Genomic DNA, 22,832 nt, shown 5'->3' on the forward strand with positions numbered 1-22,832 from the left:
TCCGGAGTGGAGCAGGTGGCAATGCCCGCCCCCCCTTCACTCGGCTGGAATCAGGTGTGGCACAGGAGGCAATGCCCATCCCTTCTTCACCCCGCCGGGATCATGCATTGAGCAGGCAGCAATGCCCACCTCCCTTCACTCGACCGAGATCAGGCACAGAGCAGGTGGCAATGCCCGCCCACCTTCACTTGGCTGAGATCAGGTGCAGAGGAGGTGGTCATGCCTGCCCCCCCCTTTCATCCTGCCAAGGTCAGTGATGGAGGGTGAGGGAATGCCCGCCCGTCTACCCTCCCCTTTCTAGAGCCCGTTGCATTTTTTCTCACAATGGGCTTTGTTTCTAGTGGGAAAATAAAGACTAAAGAGAAGCTATGCAGACCATGGATAAGAATTTATTTTTTTGTGAAGCTGTCTGATATTTTTTGAAAAACTCTTTTGGCTTCTGCAAACAATACAACACGGAATTATTCAAAAAGGTTTTTTACTCAGTCAGGAGGGCTATATTGTAGGGAAAGGATCTCAGATGATCCGCTAATGAGTTAGGAACAGGGCTGTGCAAGCCCTGGTCGCTTCGGGTTTCCAGCTTCGGGTTTACCCGAACCAGGAAACAGCTTCGGGTAAAGCTGCTTTGGAGATACAGCTTCGTATAGCTTCGGGTTTGGCTCGGAAAGATTCGGGTGTCAATTTCACTTCCGGCTTTCGGGTTCCGTGGGGGGGCAATTTCTTTCCGAGGCAAACCAAACTTGGTGGAGACCTTCTCCTACCTCTTCTATAACAACCCCCCAAGTTTTGGAAAGTTTGGACTTTGGGGGGCCATGTTATGGCCATCCAAAGACGGTACCCCATCCTCCTCCATTCGCCGTTATACCCTATGGGAAAATAGGCGACATTCCTAGGTTGCTAGGGGTGGCATTTTGCAAGCAAAATGCACCCAACTTTCAGGGGCCCTTCTCCCACCTTTCCTCCCACCCCCCACCAAGTCTCAACCTGCTCCCACTTTGGGGGGCCATTTTATGGCCCCTCAAAGAAGGTACCCCTATTCTCGCCTTCTCCATTATTTCCTATGGGGGAAAAATGAAGAGGCTTGTGTGGCTAGGGGTGGCACTTTGCATGCAAAATGCCCCCAACCCTCAGGGGACCTCCTCCCACCTATCCTCCCACCCCCCACCAAGGCTCAACCTGCTCCCACTTTGGGGGGCCATTTTACGGCCCCTCAAAGAAGGTGCCGCTATCCTTGCCTTCTCCATTATATCCTATGAGGAAAAAATGAAGAGGCTTGTGTGGCTAGGGGTGGCATTTTGCATGCAAAATGCCCCCAACCCTCAGGGGACCTCCTCCCACCTGTCCTCCCACCCCCTACCAAGGCTCAACCTGCTCCCACTTTGGGGGGGGCATTTTATGGCCTCCCAAAGAAGCTGCCCTTAGCCCCCCTCCTTTTCTCCATTAGATCCTATGGTGGGGGAATTGAAGAGGCTTGTGTAGCTAGGGGTGGCATTTTGCATGCAACCCTGAGAGGACCTCCTCCCACCTGTCCTCCCACCCCCCACCAAGGCTCAACCTGCTCCCACTTTGGGAGGGCATTTTATGGCCTCCCAAAGAAGCTGTCCTTAGTCCCCCTCCTTTTCTCCATTAGATCCTATGGTGGGGGAATTGAAGAGGCTTGTCAGGCTAGAGGTGCTATTTTGCATGCAAAATGGCCCCAACCCACAGGGGACCACCTCCTACCTGTCCTCCCACCCCCCACCAAGGCTCAACCTGCTCCCACTTTGGGGGGGCATTTTATGGCCTCCCAAAGAAGCTGCCCTCAGCCCCCCTCCTTTTCTCCATTATATCCTATGGGGGGGAGAAGAGGCTTATCAGGCTAGGGGTGGCATTTTGCATGCAAAATGCCCCCAAGCCCTGAGAGGACCTCCTCCTACCTGTCCTCCCACCCCCCACCAAAGCTCAACCTGCTCTGACTTTGGGGGGCCATTGGGGGGGCTAACCCGAAACCCCCAACAGCCCCAAACAGCCCCAAAGACACCCTCCCCAACATTCCCACACTTTCCCCCTACCCCAAGAGCAGGCTGGCCAGCCATCTCCCATTGTTCCCTATGATGGGAACTTTTAAACTCTCTTTCCCAGGGCAATTATGCACATCCCAGGGGTGCTATAATGGAGGGCACACTCCTGAGTGCAAGCTTGCCCCTGTGAAAGCACACCTGAACCACAGACACCCTCCCCAAGATTCCCCCACCACCTACAGAGAGGGCTGGCCAGCCCGTCCCATTGTTCGGTATGAGGGGAACTAACCTAATACCAAAGAATAAAACCACAAACACACACTGAATAAAGTTTAAAATCTTTATTTTTCAACCTTCAAATACAGAAAAAAGGCACAGTAGTGTGACACAGCACACCATTCCCCCACCCCACCCCACCCCAAGGGAACACAACTCACTACACACCAGAAAATCTGAAAAACACAGTTACATGCAAAAAATCTTTATTTCCTGTTGTGATTCAAGTTACACAGCAAGAACACAACACCAAGGGCATTGCAGCCGCCACCCCCCCCACCCCAAAGGAACACAACTCACTACACACCAGAGAATCTGAAAAACACAATTGCATGCAAAAAATCTTTATTTCCTGTTATTCAAGTTACACAGCAAGAACACAACACCAAGGGCATCGCAGCCGCCCCACGCCACCCCAAAGGAACAGAACTCACTACACACCAGAGAATCTGAAAAACCCAGTTACATGCAAAAAATCTTTATTTCCTGTTGTGATTCAAGTTACACAGCAATAACACAACACCGAGGGCATCGCAGCTGCCCCCCCACCCCAAAGGAACACAACTCACTAAACACTAGGAAACACCCCTTCCCCCCAACCCTTTAAAATCTTAGCTTGGGGCAGACACACAGACACTCACTCACTCACTCACACACACACACACACACACACACACACACACCAGGAAACACTCCTCCTCTCCCCCTAACCCTTTAAAATCTTAGTTTGGGGCAGACACACAGACACTCACACACCCACACCAGGAAACACTCCTCCCCCCCCAACCCCCCACACACACCAAATGTAGAAAAAAAATTAATTTTTTTTTAAAAAATTCACTCCCACCCAGTCAAGCCCCTAATCCTCCCCTCCCCACACCCACCAAGACAATCTCCCCCAAGAAAAATTAAAATACTTTAAACAGGTACAAACCTCCTCCCCCAACCAACAACAGTAAAAATGAATCAAGAAAAATGTCTGAAAAAATGTAGAATTTTTTTTTTTAAAATTCACTCCCACCCAGTCAAGGCCTTAATCCTCCCCTCCTCTCCCCACACCCACCAAGACAACCCCCCTGAGAAAACCCTGTGAGTCATTGACTCGCTCACCACTCCTGCAGTCCAGCGATGCTCAGGCGACAGGCAGGAATTCAACGGGGGAAGTCCTCCACAGCAAGACTGCAGAGACGAGATGCTCGACCAGCCACAGCAGCAGCAGGAGTCTCTCAAGTCTCTCAGTCTAGGAAAGAGCAAAATGGAAACTGGTTATTAAATAAGTATATTAACTCTTTAAAAACTACTTCTAAATTCTAACCCCTCGGTCCCAAAGTGTGGAAGCCAGAGTAAAAAACTAGGCCAAAGCCTTGGCACACACCAGGGAAGCCACCCACTGTAGAAATGAAAGGCAGGCACAGTAAAAAAAACTTTAAACAGAGCAGCAGTGGTCCAGCTTTAAGTTAACCCCCCCACCACCACCACCTAGGCCAAAGCCTTGGCACACACCAGGACTTGGTATGAGTCTGCCCGTGGGAAGCCACTGTTAAATTTGAAAAATAAAAATAAAATGCAAACTTAAATCCTTTCCCAAACCCATTGCCCCCCAACTACCCCCTCCCCCAAAGATAAAAGAATCTTGTGAGTCAGTGGGACTCACTTACCAGTGAGATGCAGGGCCAGTCAGCAACACTCCGCAGCAGGGTCCTCCTCTTCCAATTTCTGTCCAGGCAAGCCGCTCTGTCAATGTCAGGGTAAATTGGAAGATTCCTAAAGGGAAGCCTCCAATTTATAGCCCTGCACTGCAGCATTTTAAAAAAGGCACTCTACTTTCAGAGAATCCCCATTGGCTGGGCTGGAAGGAGAATGCTACTGCAGGATTGGCCGCTCCTAACCCCTCCTCCCCCTTGCACTCATTGCAAAGTCTGCAAACAGTGCAAAGAATCTCTCCAAATGTGCAGGGTTGCACTGGTTGCAGACTTTGCTTGCTGCTTGCATTGGCAATGGAGATCAAGCAGCTAGCAAAAAACCCCGCCACTTTTTCAGGGATGGGAGGGGGAAGGAGGAGGTTAGAGTGAGTCGATGTATTGTCGAAGGCTTTCACGGCCGGAGAACGATGGTTGTTGTGGGTTTTCCGGGCTATATTGCCGTGGTCTTGGCATTGTAGTTCCTGACGTTTCGCCAGCAGCTGTGGCTGGCATCTTCGGAGGTGTAGCACCAAAAGACAGAGATCTCTCAGTGTCACAGTGTGGAAAAGATGTTGGCAGGTCATTTATATCTGCTCAGGAGGGGTGGGGTTGAGCTGAGTCATCCTGTAAGAGTTTCCCAGGGTGTGGAATGCTAATGGCGGGAGGCTTCACTGTATCCTGAGGAGGTTCTTTTGCATATGGATTGGTGCTTGATGTGCTAATCTTCTCTGCAGGGCTATTGTCGGGTATAGAGTGTTTTGTTAGCCTGGTGTTTTTCAGAACTGGAAACCATGCTCTGTTCATTCTTAAGGTTTCTTCTTTCCTGTTGAAGTTTTGCTTATACTTGTGAATTTCAATGGCTTCCCTGTGCAGTCTGACAAAGTAGTTGGAAGTATTGTCTAGTATTTTGGTGTCCTGGAATAAGATACTGTGCCCTGTTTGAGTTAGGCTATGTTCGGCCACTGCTGATTTTTCAGGTTGTCCAAGTCTGCAGTGTCTTTCATGTTCTTTTATTCTTGTCTGGATGCTACGCTTTGTGGTCCCGATGTAAACTTGTCCACAGCTGCAGGGTATACGATATACTCCTGCAGAGGTGAGGGGGTCTCTACTGTCTTTTGCTGATCATAGCATCTGTTGTATTTTTCGGGTGTGTCTGAATACTGCTTGAAGGTTATGCTTTTTCATAAGCTTTCCCATCTGATCAGTAATTCCTTTGATATATGGCAAAAACACTTTTCCTGTAGGAGACTGTTTTTCCTTGATTGTTTGATTCATCCTGGGTTTGACTGCTCTTCGGATTTCATGTCTGGAGTAGCCATTTGCCTGAAGTGCATGGTTTAGATGATTAATTTCCTCATTGAGAAAGTGCGGCTCACATATCCGTCTTGCACGATCCGCTAATGATTTCATTATGCCTCTTTTCTGTCGGGGGTGGTGATTGGAGTTTTTGTGTAAGTACCGATCAGTGTGAGTTGGTTTCCTGTAGACCTTGTGACCTAACTGAAAGTTTGCTTTGCGGATGACCAAGGTATCCAGAAATGGGAGTTTTCCCTCGATTTCTTTCTCCATTGTGAATTGTATGTTCAGGTGGATGTTGTTGAGATGATTCAAAAACCCCATCAGAGTGAGTCACTCACTACTCCTCCCCCTTCCCTCTCCAAAGCCGGAGCTGGAAGCCTTGAATAGGCTTCAAAACGTTGCCTTTTTTTTAAGCAGGGGAAGGTTTTTGCTTGCTGCTGCTGATCTCCATTGCCGGCTGCCGGCAATGGAGATCAGCAGCAGCAAACAAAAAGCTTTCTGTGCTTAAAAAAAAAAAGGGCGCTCGGAGGCCAAGCGACACAAATCGCTTCGGGTTGCTTAGCTTCGGTATTTCTGAAGCGGGGCCATCTTGCTGGCCCCACTTCGGGAAATTCCGAAGCTACACGAAGCGGGTAGCTTCGGGCAACTTTACCCGAAGCGAAACCCGAAGCGACCAGCCCTAGTTAGGAACCATAGGCCTCACCACTGTGTTGTAATGGATTCCTACTAATGCTGTGACTTTGTGAACTTGTATCTATTTACCCTATGACATTGTTTATGGAAATGTTCCTGATATTAACTGTACTAATCTCACACTGTGTAATCCACCTTGAGTCTCAGTGAGAAAGGCGGACTATAAATGACATAAAATATTTGTGAGACTATGTGTGCTAAAACTATGGGAGGAATAACTTCCTATATTAATAACTTCCTATACAGTGTAATCCGTCCTGAGTCTGTTGGTGTGGGGAGGGCGGAATGTAAATTGAAGCAAATAAAATAAAAATAAATTAACTGTCTGCTACAATTATTGTTCATTTTCCATATTTTCCTATCACTGTGAAATGTTGCTACTAAAGACTACCCCCACCCCAAAATCTGATGAAAACGTGGTCAAATATTTGTATGTACAATAATGTGTATGTACTACACACATGGTCAAATAATACTGCCATACTGGTGCCAGTCAGGATAGCTAGCTGTTCTCTGTTATCAGGGTCACCATCTGGCAAGAGCTTTTATGAACTTTAACTCATCCAAGTTCTCACTATAAATGACTTCAAATACATATTTTCTGAAAGGTTCTCAGTTCTATAAATAGAATACTGTTTCTGAATATTATGATCACTCTGTTGCAGCCTCAGAAAGGTAAACCAACTTCAAGCCCAGTGGACTTCACTATTACGCCTGAAACTCTACAGAATGTTAAAGAGGTAAGGCCACTGATAGTTCTCTGTATACTTTACACAACACAACATGATGGGATACATGGTTCCTCTGTTTCACCTTCTGTCTTTTTTCCTGAATTTGATTCCTTCCATTGCAATAGGTAAAGTTATATTAGGCGGGTCCATTTGTTGTGTCTGTGAGCATTATCTTGCTATTACTAAGGGAAACAGCACAATTCTGTAAGTTTTGACATTGCAAAAGGTGAATTTCCTTAGGCGCGCTATTCTGTAATGTCCCACATTACTTCAAATTGTTGTCCTCCTTTCCATTCTCACTGTCCTGAGTTGATTTTCTAACATGGGTGGAGAGGTATCATCAGAGAGAGAGAAGGTAACAGGTATTGTTTGGGAATCTTGCAACCTTTCGTTTGGAAGCATCTTCCACAACTATATCCTTATGTTGTAGGAACTGCATAGAGGAACGTTGTGCCTTTTATTTGTTTCAAGGAACAGCAGCTATTAGACCAATCCCTATCTTAATCTTGGATGCATTTGCACGCTTAGCAACTAGCACAGTTCTCACCCAGGAAAGAAGGAAAAATAGACACAGTTAAGCCTGGAAGGGAAAAGTTAAAAGGTGAATGTGGGAATTCAAGGATTCAGCTTTCTTTGATGTCCAACTTTCACATCCATACATAGTAATAGGGAATACCATATTGGATTATCCTGGTCTTGGTCCCCAGAGAGACATCTTTATCTTTAAGGATCTTTCCAAGATGCCTCATGGCTGCTTTTCCAAGTCTCAATCTTCTTCTGATTTCTTGGTTGCAGTCTCCTTGTTGGTTGATGATTGAACCAAGAGATAAAAATTCTTGAACAATTTCAGTTTCCTCATTGTCAACTTTAAAATTGTGTAATTCCTCAGTAGTCATTACTTTTGTCGTCCTGCTTTGGCTCTTGCTCCTTTAACCTTTATCATTAGTCATTTCAAGTCTTCACTGCTTTCTGCCAGTAACGTGGTGTCATCTGAATATCTCAGATTATTAATGTTCCTTCCACCAATTTTCACTCCACCTTCTTCTAAATCTAATCCAGCTTTCCTTCTATGTTCTGCATAGAGGCTGAACAGGTGGATAGATAATATGCATCGTTGTATTGTCGAAGGCTTTCACGGCCAGAGAACGATGGTTGTTGTGGGTTTTCCGGGCTGTATTGCCTTGGTCTTGGCATTGTAGTTCCTGACGTTTCGCCAGCAGCTGTGGCTGGCATCTTCAGAGGTGTAGCACCAAAAGACAGTGATCTCTGTGTCACAGTGTGGAAAAGATGTTGGCAGGTCGGCTTCCGGTTTGGGATCCATGGAGGTCTAACGCAGCTCTAACTGTGGAGCTGCCGTTTAAGTGGCCGGCGGGGCAAAACAAAGCCCGCGGCCAACAATCAAAGAGGAGCCATTTGCCTGAAGTGCGTGGTTTAGATGATTAATTTCCTCATTGAGAAAGCGCGGCTCACATATCCGTCTTGCACGATCCACTAATGTTTTCATTATGCCTCTTTTCTGTCGGGGGTGGTGATTGGAGTTTTTGGTGCTACACCTCTGAAGATGCCAGCCACAGCTGCTGGCGAAACGTCAGGAACTACAATGCCAAGACCACGGCAATACAGCCCGGAAAACCCCCAACAACCATCGTTCTCCGGCCGTGAAAGCCTTCGACAATACAGTCTCTTTAATGTTAAATTTAAGTGGTTAAAAAAATCAAATGTCAAATATGTCAAATATCTGGGTTCAGTTCTTCAGCATGAATTACAAGGTAAAATACAAAATACTTAAGAAAAGTCATAAATCACTGGATCTGGCCGTTCCAATTACAGCCAGAGATGAGTCTGAACAAGTTTCAAAACAAAAATAGCTGCTGTTTCTACTGATACATGGCCACCTTGGGTGACATTTGTGAGTTGCACATACTAATTCTGCCATTACAATGTGTCAGTCTCATGATATCTATTCCAATTTCATACCCATATTTGATCAAATTTTAAATTGGCTACCTGGACAGTGGGACTGTGATTTAGTAGGTCCAAGTATGGGGCTAATGCATAGTTATCTGGATCTCTAGAAAAACATTCCTTCTGTGAATGCTTCATATATACTGTTCTTGTATTAATGGTGCACCAAGCCCACTGGAAGGCCCTGTAGTTAAAAACAGATTCCACATCGTCAGGAAACAGAGGCTGCAAGGAAAAGAAAAAACTCTTGGCTGCAACATAGAGCTCCTTCACGAGACTTCTTTGCTCCTGGGCCTTTCTTCTCAAGGGCTCAGGAAACAGATTCACTGCCTCTTGCTCCAAATACATAGGACAGGTATAAGTTTCAGGTAGAATATCCAGGTAAGGCTGCCACAGAGACTTCTTGTGGATATATTTTTCCGCTATTAGAAATGTACACAGTGCAGTCAAAGGAGAAATCGGAGGTCTCCATCTAGTAAAAAGGGGAAAGAAAACCTCAAAACCTGAAACATGTTCCCACACACTAAATGCATGGAGTTTTAAAATATGTACAGTACTTCAGCCTCTGCTAACTACCAAAACCTGCTTCCCTGGGGGAAAACTTGCTTGAACTGCCATCCTAAGCAGAGTTACACCCTTCTAAACCCACTGAAGTCAATGGGCTTAGACGGGTGCAACTGCTTAGGAGTGCACTGTCAGTCACTGTTCTCTGAACAAAATGGTAACAGCATACTCCAGAGAAAGTAAATGTGTTTGAAAATCCCATTAGAAGTAAGAGTTTTTGAACACTTAATTCTGCATGTTAAAACTCTATGGGAATTAAGGAATCTAAGCTCTCTCAGAAATTATTCTTCTGCTTCTGTTTTTTATTTATCGTTATTATCATTATTATTTATTAACAAAACTTCTGCCCTCACAGGGCCTCCCGGGCAGCTAACAAATTTAAAACATATAAATTAAAATCTTAAAAGCTATTAAAGCCAACATATAAATGCATAATTAAAACAATTTAAAACCAGAATTAAATAAATACAGAAGATAAAAAGGTTAAAACATGGGAGAGGGAGGAGGGATCAGGGAGGGAATCCCAAGCAAAAAAAAAAACCCTTCTACACCTGCTGTTGGAAGATGGCAACTGAGGGAGACAGGCAGATCTTCCTAGGGAAAAGAGCTCCAGAGTTTTGGGGCACTACAGAGAAGCCCCTTTTCTGGGTTGCCACCTACCTAATCTGAGAAGACAGCAGCACCAGAAGCAGGGGCCTCCGAAGATAACGCAATGGTTGGGTAGGTTCATAAGGGAGTTGGCCGGCCTTCAGATTTGCTGGTCCCAAACTATACAGGGCATTAAATGTCAGCACCAGCATCTTGAATTTCTCCCGGAAACAAATGGGAAGCCAGTGTAGATGAGCCAAGACTGGAGTGATATGTTCCTTGTGACCTATTTCAGTCAACATCCTAGCTATAGTATCCTGCACCAATTGAAGTTTCCAAACACTTTTCAAGGACAGTCCTATGTACTGCAGTAATCTAATCTGTGATATGTACTACAGTGGCTAGATCTTTCCTGCCCAGGAAAGGCTGCAGCTGGTTAAACAGATGAAGTTGGTAAAAGGCACACCTGGACACAGCTGCCACCTGCTTATCCAGCAGTAGGCCTGGGTCCAAGAGCATTCCCAAACTACAGACCTGTTCCTCCAAGGGAAGTGCAACCCCATCCAGAATGGGCGACACTTTAAATCCTGGGTTAGACCTTCTGCTCACTACAGCACTTCCATCTAGTCAGGATTAAGCCTACATTCACTCCAAAACCTCCTCCAAGCACCACTACAGCCTCCCTAGGATCAGCTGGAAGTACAAGATAGAGCTGAGTGTCATCTGCATATTCGTGACAACCCAGCCCAATATATGATTTCACATAGATGTTAAAAAGTATGGGAGATAGGATGGAACCTTGCAGAAGCAGAACAAGGTGCTTGAGCAGCAGACCCCCAGCACCACCTTTTAAAACCTACTTTCTAGCAGGGTTGAAACCACTGCAAAATGGTGTCTCCCAATCCCAGCCCAAAAAGGCAGTCCAGAAGGGTACCATGATCAATGCTACCAAACGCTGCTGAGAGGTCCAGGAGAATCAACAGAGTCACACTCCCTCTGTCCATCCACCAAGGTGACCAAGGCTGTCCCATAACCAAGCCTAAAACCAGACTGGAAAGGATCTAAACAATTTGCCTCATCCAGGACTCTTTGAAGTTGTCCAGCCATCACCCTTTCAATCACTTTGATCAAGAATGGAACATTTGAGACTCACATTTGATCATTATTAGTTACCCTGGGCTCGACTTCCGGTTTGGGATCCATGGAGGTCTAACGCAGCTCTAATCGTGGAGCTGACCGGGCTGCCGTTTAAGCGGCCGGCGGGGCAAAATCAAGCCCGCGGCCAACTGTTCTCAGGCGGGGAACAGGCATAGAACGCTCAAGCACCTCAGGGCGTGTTGATCTCGGGCGAGGGGGGGTCCTACGCAACGGATCCTCTCCCGACCCTTGAGGTCCCACCCTACGACAGGTCGGCTATAATCTCTGCGGCAGTCCTGCTGCCAATGCGGTTGGCATAAGACCTACATGCCCAAGCTTCAACAGGGGAAGGAAGAGTGGATGGGAATCTAATATTGAAACAGCGATTACAACCCAAGGAAAGTGAATGAGAAGGTAAAGATCACTATCTCTTGAAATGGGACAGATTACTTAAAGTAAAGAAGAATTAAAGTAGACTTTTAAACTGCAACAGACCAAGTATAAGGAGGGGAGGACCCGGCAAGAATTATATTAGAAAAAGGACTAAGTTAAACGAAGTTATTAAAGAAATTGGACTATTGTTTTGAATACCTGTGGCTATAAGGAGATATCAGGCTGTGAGAAAGTTTCACCATCGCGAGAGCTGCTGTGGGAAGTCGGGAAACAGGAAGTACGTAACAACAATAGAGTTGCTGGAGAGAGGCGGCCCTTGCCAGAGGGCAGGAAGTAGGGAATCGCCATTTTTGAAAGGGGAAGAGCCGCGGCTTCAGCAAAAGAGGAAGTAAGCCATATTGGATTACAAAAATCATAGAGGAACCATAGAGAAAAGACGCCCGACATTTTGGACTCTTTAAAAGTTTTTTTTGGAAAGACCGGGACATTTAAACTAAAAGGACATTAAATTAAACGCCACGGAGCTAAGGAAGAGAGCGGACTTGTGGGAGCGAGCCAAAGCAAGCCCCACGATGTCGAAAAAAGAGTGGCAATCGGCGATAGAGAATTTGGATAAAAAACTTTTAGAAGTGATTAAAGAGCTTAAGGACATGAAACCGGAGTTGGTGAAGGAGGTTAAAGAGGTTAAAGAGACAGTGAAAAATGAGCTGGCAGAATTGAAGAAAGGTATGGAAACAATGCAAAATGACCTGCAGGGAACACAGCAAAGAGTCAAGGTAGTGGAAAGCGCGGTGGAGAACCTAGCAGAAACGCAATGAACAGAGATGAGGGTGATGAGGGGGAGAATGGCGGTTGCGGAAAGTAAACATATGGAGAAGCAGCTGAGGTTTCGCGGCTTGCCGGAAGTGGAAGGAAAGACAGCTCAAGAACAGATCACTGAGGTGTTAGCTGAATACCTGGGGAAGGAGAAGGAGGAAGTTGTGGCTATCCTAGATGTGGTATATCACATCTATAAATTCAAGTGGTGTAAATTCAAGAATCGCGACCCAGAGGAAACTACCAAGAGATGTGATTGTGCAATTCACGACCAGAAATATAAAAGAGAAGATTGTGACTAAACAGTTTCAAGATCCATTGGAGATTGATGGCAAGACGATTATTATCATGAAGGAATTACCCAGATCGGTGTTGTTAGATCGAAAAAAATATAAAGCTCTAATTCAGATTCTGAAGGACATGAAAATAAGGTACAGATGGGAACTACCAGAAGGAGTGTCCTTTGAATTTGGAGGAGCGAAAAAGCGCATTAGATCTGAATCAGAGATGGAGCAGTTTATAAGGGACAATGAAAAGGACTTACCAGCAACAAGATTATGAATATGGAGTGCAAAGTTTTATCTTGGAATGTAAATGGACTTAATTCACCGAATAAGAGAAAAAGTATTTTCCACTGGCTATTAAAACAAAAATGTGATATTGTATGTTTGCAAGAGACTCATATTAGAAAACAGGATGCAAAGTATCTAAAATTGAATAAATTGGGCAGTGATTTTGTAGCGGCCTCTAATAAGAAAAAAGGGGAGTGGTATTGTATATAAAAGAGGCGCTACAGCCAAAGTTAGTGATGAGAGATGCGGAAGCCAGATTTTTAGCAGTGGAATGTATATGGAATTTAAAGAGAGTATTGGTGATTGGAATCTATGCACCTAACGGAGCAAAAGAAAGCTTCTTTGAGGACTTGAGGAAGCAATTAGATGAACTTTCTTATGACCAGATAATTCTTGCAGGAGACTTCAATGGAGTGACAAACTTGGAACTAGATAAAAAGTCAGCAACTGCACAAAAGAAAAGAGGACTATTACCAAAGACGTTTTTCGTATTGACGCGACAGGAAACTTTAGAAGATGTATGGAGAAGACAAAATCCCAAAGGCAGACAATATACGTTTTTCTCCGCGAGACATTCTACGTTATCAAGAATTGATATGATCTGGGCCTCAAAAGACTTAGCGCTTTGGACTAAGGATGTGGAAATAATGCCTGTGGTAGGCTCAGATCATAATCCAATTATGTGGAAGCTGGGGAAAAGGAGAGGATGGAGAATAAATGAGGATTTGCTGCAAGAGGGAGAAAATATGGAGATGTTGAGAAGAGAAACAAAGTTTTTCATACAATATAACATGAACAGAGAAGTACCAACCAATAAGGTATGGGATACCTACAAGGCAGTAATTAGAGGCATATTAATGGACTTAAATGGAAGAGCCAGGAAAAAGAAAGAGGAGAAGAGACAGGAGATCATGGAGAAAATAAAAGCCAAAGAAATACAGTTAAAGAAAAGACCAGGGAAAAAGAAAATTTACCAGGATATTAAAATTCTTCAGGAACAGTTGACAGCAATGAATAACAAAGAATTGGAATGGAACCTTAAGAGAATGAATCAAAAGGCGTTTGAAGCCGCGAATAAACCTGGGAAATATTTGGCATGGCAATTGAAGAAGAGAAAGGAGAAGAAGATAATAAATAAAATCTGTGAGGACAATAAAGTGTACCTGGAGCAGACAGCTATCAGCAGAGCCTTTTATAAATTTTATGCCAAATTGTATAATAAAAAAGAGGTGAACAAAGACTCAATAGCGACATATTTGGGGAAAATGAAGCTCCCAGTAATTTCGGAAGCTTGGAGAGACAAACTGAATAATGAAGTAACGGAGGAAGAAATAAGAAAGGCAATACAGTCAACAAATTTGGGAAAGGCGCCAGGACCGGATGGACTTACAGCCAAATTTTATAAGGTAATGGCTAATGAACTGGCACCATTCCTAAAAGAAGTGATCAATGGTGTTTTAAAGGATCAGCGGATCCCAGATACTTGGAATGAAGCTAATATATCATTGATTCCCAAAGAAGGGCAAGATTTGACCAATGTGAAAAATTACAGACCTATATCGTTACTTAATAATGATTACAAAATTTTTGCGAAAATACTGGCGGAAAGAGTGAAGGGATGGTTTTCTGAAGTTATTGAGGAGGAGCTGGTTTTTTACCAAACAGACAAATCAAAGACAATTTAAGGACAGTTATAAATGCTATTGAATACTATGACAAACGTTGTGACAAGGAGGTCGGTTTCTTCTTTGTGGATGCTGAAAAAGCGTTTGACAATTTGAACTGGGACTTTATGTTTGCCACCATGGAAAAGCTACAAATGGGAGAAAGATTCATAAGAGCAGTAAAGGAAATTTACAGAGACCAGAGTGCAGCAATTGTGGTGAATGACGAGGTGACCAAGAAATTGACTATAGGTAAAGGAACAAGACAAGGTTGCCCGTTGTCTCCACTGTTGTTTATTTTGGTTTTGGAAATACTGATGATACAGATACGAGAAGACAATGCAATCTGTGGAATAAAAATAAAAGACTTTTCCTATAAGGTCAGAGCATTTGCGGATGATATAATGTTAATTGTAGAGGACCCAATTGAGAACATGCCAAAGGTAATAGAGAAAATTAAGGAATTTGGAGATTTGGCGGGATTTTATGTAAACAAAAAGAAGTCAAAGATATTATGTAAAAATATGACTAAACAAAAACAACAACTATTAATGGAAATAACAGACTGCGAAGTAACAAGTAAGGTGAAATATCTGGGAATTGAACTGACTGCAAATAATATAAATTCATTTAAAAACAACTATGAGAAACTGTGGACTCAGATAGAGCAAGACTTGATTAAATGGAACAGACTGAACTTGTCATGGTTGGGAAGAATTGCAGTAATTAAGATGAATGTGTTGCCAAGAGTGATGTTTCTGTTACAGACAATACCAATTATCCGAGACTCTAAGCAGTTTGAAAAATGGCAGAGGAAAATATCAGATTTTGTTTGGGCAGGCAAAAAGCCTCGAGTGAAAATGAAAGTGTTACAAGATGCAAAAGAAAGAGGCGGAATGCAACTGCCCAACCTAAGACTTTATTATGACGCAATTTGTTTAGTGTGGTTGAAAGATTGGATGATGCTGAAAAACCGGAAATTACTGGCCTTAGAAGGATATAAAAAAATATTCGGATGGCATGCATACTTATGGTATGATAAAGTAAAAGCGGATTCTATGTTCTTACATCATTATATTCGGAGAAGCCTATTCACAATATAGAAGAAGTACAGAAATTACCTACAAGATGGAATCCCCTCATGGGTGGTTCCATATGAAGTAATAGATCCGAGAACTGTCGATAATGAACAACAGTGTTTAACATACAAGGAGATAACCCGAATGGAATTTTCTAAACTTAAAATAAAGACGCAAGATGAGTTATCTCCAAGTTACGATTGGTTTCAGTATAGACAGATCAGAGATCTTTATAACTCGGACTGTGTGAAGGGAGGGATAAGAATGGAGAATTCGGAACTAGAACAGGCACTTCTACAAGAGGACAAAAAGGAAATTTCTAAGGTATATAAAGTGCTGCTGAAATGGTATACTGAAGATGAGACAGTTAAAGTGCAAATGGTGAAGTGGGCTATTAATTTTAACAAAGAAATAACAATGGAGGCGTGGGAATACTTGTGGAAAAATATGCTGAAAATTACGACATGTACCAATATTAAAGAGAATGTCCATAAAATGATTTATCATTGGTACTTGACACCAAAGAAAATTGCGCTAGGGAACTTGAATATGTCTAATAAATGCTGGAAATGCAAGAAACATGAAGGATCTTTGTATCACATGTGGTGGACTTGTGAGGTAGCTAGGAAGTACTGGGGGGAAATAATAAAAGAGATAAGTGAGATTTTACAATTTCAAATAAATAAGAACCCAGAACTCCTGCTGCTGAACTTGGGAATGGAGAGCATTCCAGCACAATATAGGACATTGTTATTCTATATGACAGCAACGGCTAGACTTTTGTATGCGCAAAAATGGAAAGTGCAAGAAGTGCCAACTATTGAGGACTGGATTTACAAATTGCTGTACATGGCGGAAATGGACAAAATGACAAGAAAATTGAGAGACCTTGATCCAGGACAGTTTAACACGGACTGGGAGAAGCTGAAACAATATTTGGTGAAAAAATGGGAGGTGGGAGGAGAACTGTGGCATTGTCGAAGGCTTTCACGGCCGGAGAACGATGGTTGTTGGGGGTTTTCCGGGCTGTCTTGCCGTGGTCTTGGCATTGTAGTTCCTGACGTTTCGCCAGCAGCTGTGGCTGGCATCTTCAGAGGTGTAGCACCAAAAGACAGAGATCTCTCAGTGTCACAGTGTGGAAAAGATGTAAGTCATTTGTATCTACTCAGGAGGGGTGGGGTTGAGCTGAGTCATTCTGTAAGAGTTTCCCAGGGTGTGGAATGCTAATGGCTAATGATTAGCACATCAAGCACCAATCCATATGCAAAAGAACCGCCTCAGGATACAGTGAAGCCTCCCGCCATTAGCATTCCACACCCTGGGAAACTCTTACAGAATGACTCAGCTCAACCCCACCCCTCCTGAGTAGATACAAATGACTTACATCTTTTCCACACTGTGACACTGAGAGATCTCTGTCTTTTGGTGCTACACCTCTGAAGATGCCAGCCACAGCTGCTGGCGAAACGTCAGGAACTACAATGCCAAGACCACGGCAAGACAGCCCGGAAAACCCCCAACAACCATAGAACTGTGGCAGTTTGAAAACTACTGAAATGCAATAAAACAAGAGGGGGGTGACTTTACCTGGGAGTTAAATGAGAATTTCTAGGCAACTATCTTAGTGGATTACTATATTGAGTAGTAATTTCATTTTTGACAGATAATTATATAATGGAGAAAATATATAATCAAAATAGAACAAATATAAGTATATAGAAGTTAAGTTAAATTGATTAACTTATGCTGAAGGTATATGGTGTTTATAGTCATATTAAGAATTTGGGTTAAACTGATCAATTATTATTGATAGATAGCTATATAATGGAGAAATTATATAAATAATATAGAGTATAAGTTAAATGGATACCAGTAAAGATGATATGCCAGAAATGTAATAGTTAGTTGATATAGTGAAGCCTAGAAGAGAGTGGAAGTATATATACAAGGGATAAAATAAGTTAGATATGAGTAGGGGGAAAATGGATAAGGGGTTGGAAAACTGTTGGAAGTCAACAAAAAGGGGGGGAAAGGGAGGGGTTAGAACAAAGATAGGTAAAGGAAATTGATTGTATGAAGTATGAAATATAACTATGTCTAATCCAATAAAAAATTTTCAAAAGAAAGAAAAGATGTTGGCAGGTCATTTGTATCTACTCAGGAGGGGTGGGGTTGAGCTGAGTCATCCTGTAAGAGTTTCCCAGGGTGTGGAATGCTTATGGCGGGAGGCTTCACTGTATCCTGAGGAGGTTCTTTTGCATATGGATTGGTACTTGATGTGCTAATCTTCTCTGCAGGGCTATTGTCGGGGATAGAATGTTTTGTTAGCCTGGAGTTTTTCAGAACTGGAAACCATGCTCTGTTCATTCTTAAGGTTTCTTCTTTCCTGTTGAAGTTTTGCTTATGCTTGTGAATTTCAATGGCTTCCCTGTGCAGTCTGACAAAGTAGTTGGAAGTGTTGTCCAGTATTATTCCAGTGTCCTGGAATAAGATACTGTGCCCTGTTTGAGTTAGGCTATGTTCAGCCACTGCTGGATTCTTTTTCCAGGACACCAAAATACTGGACAACACTTCCAACTACTTTGTCAGACTGGGAAATGCCCCTTAGGTTCTGAGGACTTAACGCCTTGTTCCTGATACTTAGAGTGTACCAATATATCCTTCAGATTTCTGGTACGGCTAAATCCTATCTTAGGAAACTCATTACACCCCGGAAGGTCCCTTACTATATGCCAATATTTCTTAATGATTTTATTAATTTTAGTAGAAAAAGGGGTGTAATCAATGGCCCATTGAATTGTCTTATCAGATTCTATATTCTTAGGTGTTAATAGAGTGTCACGAGGGGTGAGAGTAGCTTGCTTATTTGCTGCTGTTATAATCTGTTGTGGATATCCCCTCACCAAAAAGGACTCACTTAACTCTGTACTCACTCTGATAAAATTTTCCTTGTTGGTGGAATTGTGTTTAATCCTTAAAAATTGGCCTGTGGGGATGTTTCTCCTTAAGGGACTGGGGTGAAAGGAAGAAAAATGTAAAAAGAGCCTCTGTCTGTAGGTTTCTTATAAGGACGTATTCCAGTTTCCCATTGTGTTTATATACAGTAACATCTAAGATATCAATGTGCTCAAAGCTGCCTTCCCACGAAAAGTTAATATTTTCGTCTAAACTGTTTAACCGTTCTACCATACTGTACACATGGTCTGAATTACACACAGTTATGAAAATGTAATCTATGTACCGTTTAAAGGTAATAATTTCTTGATAATAAGGATTCTAATTCATGTTCAATATGTATCTTTGTTCTAGGTGGGACATATACAAATTCGCAATGCTTGGGGCAGCTGAGCATCCCATAGCTACTCCCTTTACTTGGAAATAGAACTGATCATTAAACTTTTAAGTAATTCTTTTCCATAATTATATCCAGCAAATCCAAGAGGAAGGGGGTAGATGGATGTTGAACCGTTCTAGTCTGTAACACCTCTTCAATGACCCTTCTTGTTCCCTCATGTGGGATTGATGTATATAAAGCATTAACATCTAGCGACATTAGGTAGGCAGATTTAGAAACTGTGAGACTCTAAATAACATTTATGAAAGACATGGTGTCCCTAATATAAGATGGGGGCGTTTGCACAAAAGGTTGCAAAAAGCTATCCAGGAAAAGGGCTAAGGGTTCCAAAGTGGAACCCGTTCCAGAAATAATGGGTCTCCGGGGTTGGGGGAGGGGGGAATGCCCTTGTGAATTTTTGGAAGTATGTAAAACACAGGTGTTCTAGGATGGGGATTAATTAAAGCTCCATAAGTTTTTTGATCAATCTCATAATTTGCTATAGCCTTATCTAAGACCACCTTAATTACACCTCTAATATGTTCAGTGGGGTCATGGTCTATTGGTTGGTAATTAGTTAAGACCCCATGTTTTCAGCAACATAGTCTCTAGTATTTAGAATGACAATCCCTTCCCCCTTATCAGCAGGTTTTATTATGATGTTCTTATATGATTGTAATTGTTCTAATGCCCTAAATTCCTTTCTGGATAGATTGTGCCAAGAATTGTCCATCTGATATTCTAAATGTACTAGGTCCTCTATTAGTATTCCATCTACTCCTGGTGCTTTGTTTCTCTCAATTGCCTTGAGCACAGCTTTCATTTCACTTTCTAAGATTTCTGGTTCTTCATCAAAATATTCTTCTGTGAAGGTATCTGTCACGCTTCCGTCTCTTCTGTATAGTTCTTCAGTTTCTTATCTCTCTCTTTCCTTTATTTTGTCCTGGTCAGATACTGTATTTCCATCTAAGCCCCTTGATTTGATGGGTTTAAACTGGAGTAACTCTTCTTAAGATTCCACTGATTATCTGATCTTCCTCTCTAATAGCGTAACAGTTCCATTTTGAGATAAGAAGAATTTTGCATATAGAGGAATTTGGTTGACACATCTAACTGCCAAGATTTATCTGACTGTATTAGTAATGGTGGTTCCCATCTTAGGGAAAATGTTTTGCCCCCTTTGTGTGTTATATAGAATAAAACTTTATGCTTAGTAAGTGTGAGTTTCAGTTGAAACAATTTATTTTTCCAATAGTTGGAAGGTTTTAAGTCACTGGAAATATTGTCTGAAGGGTGATTGAGGATGAAATCCTCATTTTGGAAGTCTCAGAACAAGATCCAGAGTCAGAGTTTAGAAGAAAAAGGGGTGATGCAGATCGAGCTGAACAAGTATTGGTAGAAGGATCTACCTTTTTATTTACTACTGATTTTCAGGATATTTTCAACTCACTTTTTATTTCACTTTGCATTTAGAGGGCATTGCTCCCGAAATTTCTTATCAGAGGCCATCTCAACTCAACAAACTGCATCATAACACAGCCACTCACAGGAGAGTTGGTGGTGGTGAACTCAGAAGCTGCAGTTAAGAGTATTGAACTCCAGTTAGTACGAGTGGAAACCTGTGGTAAGTTTTTAACACGCATTCTTTGTTCCAACACAGGTAGTTCTGCATTTTAAAATCTAGAAACCACTAAAATATTAAGTTAGTAAACTAAACTCATTGGTTGTTGTGGATTTTCCGGGCTGTATAGCCGTGGTCTTGGCATTGTAGTTCCTGACGTTTCACCAGCAGCTGTGGCTGGCATCTTCAGAGGTGTAGCACCAAAAGACAGAGATCTCTCAGTGTCACAGTGTGGAAAAGATGTTGGCAGGTCACCCACTCAGGAGGGGTGGGGTTTTGCTGAGTCATCCTGTAAGAGTTTCCCAGGGTGTGGAATGCCAGTGGAGGGAGGCTTCACTGTATCCTGAGGAGGTTCTTTTGCATATGGATTGGTGCTTGATGTGCTAATCTTCTCTGCAGGGCTATTGTCGGGTATAGAGTGTTTTGTTAGCCTGGTGTTTTTCAGGACTGGAAACCATGCTCTATTCATTCTTAAAGTCTTTTCTTTCCTGTTGAAATTGTGCTTATGCTTATGAATCTCAATGGCTTCCCTGTGCAGTCTGACAAAGTAGTTGGAAGCATTCTCAAGTATTTTAGTGTCCTGGAATAGGATACTGTGTCCTGTTTGAGTTAAGCTATGTTCAGCCACTGCTGATTTTTCAGGATGGCCAAGTCTGCAGTGTCTTCTCCTGTGGTTCGGATTGGGGCAGCCAGGACTAATGGGTAGCTCCTCCTCCGTCTCTATCGCAGGGCCGGACCAAACTTGCGATCCTCGGGGGAGGGGCTCCCAAGACTCCTCAGTTTTTCCGGCCCTGCTCAGCAGAGCGGACGCAATCTAGGAAGCTCTTTGGAGCAGCGATCCTCAAGGATTGCAGGCGCGGACTCGCCGGGTCAAAGGAAGGACGCGTTCCTCCGACCCCCCCCCCCCCCCGTCTTGATTTTGACGAGCGGCAAGGACGCCGCGGAGGTGAGTGCAGGACCGACGATCCTACCTTGCTAGGACCCGGTTTCTGCGATAGAGGCAAGAAGAGAGAGAGAGAAAAAGCGGCGGAGAACGCAACAGCAGCGGAGCTGAAAGGAAGCCGACAGGGCTCCGAAACGTCAGAAGCCTTTAAAAGCGCACCAAAAACAGTAAGTACGCTGGAACCCGCGGAGAGGCCTTAGCGCCCGAGGAAGCGGGGGGGGGGGTGATCCTGTCTGGCTACTCAGGGCATAGTGGACAGGAGAGTCCTTGAGACCCGTGATGGAACGGGGGGAGCAGGAAAGCATTTTTTACCTTTTGCAAACTGCATGTCTCTTGTTAGGCCCGCGGAAGAGCGGGGGTGCAGGGAAGCAGCTTTATGTGGCAAACTGCAAGTTATTTGTTAAGCTAGGATTAGAAGGGAAGGTCTTTCCCAAACCTAGACCCTATGAATTTTTACACATGAAGGACCTCTGTTCGAGGACCGGTGTAGGGGTGAGGGGGCCATTTCTCCCATATGGTAATACTTGCTCACGCTTACTCTCACCTTAGGTGGCAAGTTTTTTGGCGGGAATGACATCACAGGCCTTCAGCTCTGAACAGAACCTCGCTGAACCATATCTGGGTGACATGGATTCCCCTGATCAGGCAAGACATCACTCTAACCAAGGGGAAATCCTGGGGAGTGGTGGGCCTGATCTAGCAGGTCCAGAAGCTAAGGCAAATATCTTGGCTTGGATACAAGCAGAAATAAAGAAAGGCATAAGTAGTGCAGTCAAAGAGCTCAAGGGGCAGCCTGAACCTAAGAAAAATCCTAGTACCTCTAAAGGGAAAAGGCAGGCTGGATCCACTGCCCAGAATAAGCCAAAAAAGAGGAGGCTTAGGGAGTGGGTAGAAGAAGACTCCAGTGTGTCTGAGGAGTCACAACCAGGCTCAGATTATTCCCAACAGTCCTCAGGTAGCGAGGAAGGGGAGTTGTCAGAGGAAGAGGAGGTGGACTCACCTCAAATGCAAACTAGACTTTTTCCGCCTGATATGTATTCCAAGCTACTTGCAAAAGTCCTGAGGACCTTGGAAATATCTCACCCCACGGCAAGCAAAGCGGACGCGGAGCCGGCCTATCCACAAGGTCTGGAGAGGGCCTTGCCCAAAATGAGCCCTAAACACACAGGAGTGCCTCTTCCAGCTGTTTTTCACGACGTTCTGAGAACGGAGTGGGACAACCCGGCAAAGCCCAAACTTTATCAATCAGTCTTTCACAAGTTCTACTCCTTGGGACCAGAGGACACCAAAAAGATCAAGCTTCCAGTGGTAGATGACCCTGTTACTAGCCTGGCCACGACTTCAGTCCTCCCCATGGACGCAGAAGGCATGCCAAAGGATCCATCTGATAAGAAAATTGAGCAAGCCTTACGCAGGAACTTCGAAGCATCGGCTGCATCTCTGAGGTCCTCTTCCACAGCCTCACTGTTCACGAG

General features: G+C 43.7%; 1 protein-coding gene across 6 annotated transcripts in view; it reads left to right on the plus strand.

The window, feature by feature from the left end:
• VPS26C (VPS26 endosomal protein sorting factor C) overlaps positions 1 to 22,832 on the plus strand; it is a 48,654-nt gene that overhangs the window by 18,744 nt on the left and 7,078 nt on the right. For all 6 annotated transcript variants that reach the window (XM_054973257.1, XM_054973260.1, XM_054973261.1 and 3 more), the window contains 2 exons: positions 6,616 to 6,690; positions 20,267 to 20,417. In XM_054973257.1, the coding sequence (XP_054829232.1) occupies positions 6,616 to 6,690; positions 20,267 to 20,417 (226 nt within the window). The remainder of the gene's footprint in view (positions 1 to 6,615; positions 6,691 to 20,266; positions 20,418 to 22,832) is intronic.

The sequence above is a fragment of the Eublepharis macularius genome, chromosome 3, assembly GCF_028583425.1.
Source record: "Eublepharis macularius isolate TG4126 chromosome 3, MPM_Emac_v1.0, whole genome shotgun sequence".
Classification (NCBI taxonomy): Eukaryota; Metazoa; Chordata; class Lepidosauria; order Squamata; family Eublepharidae; genus Eublepharis; species Eublepharis macularius.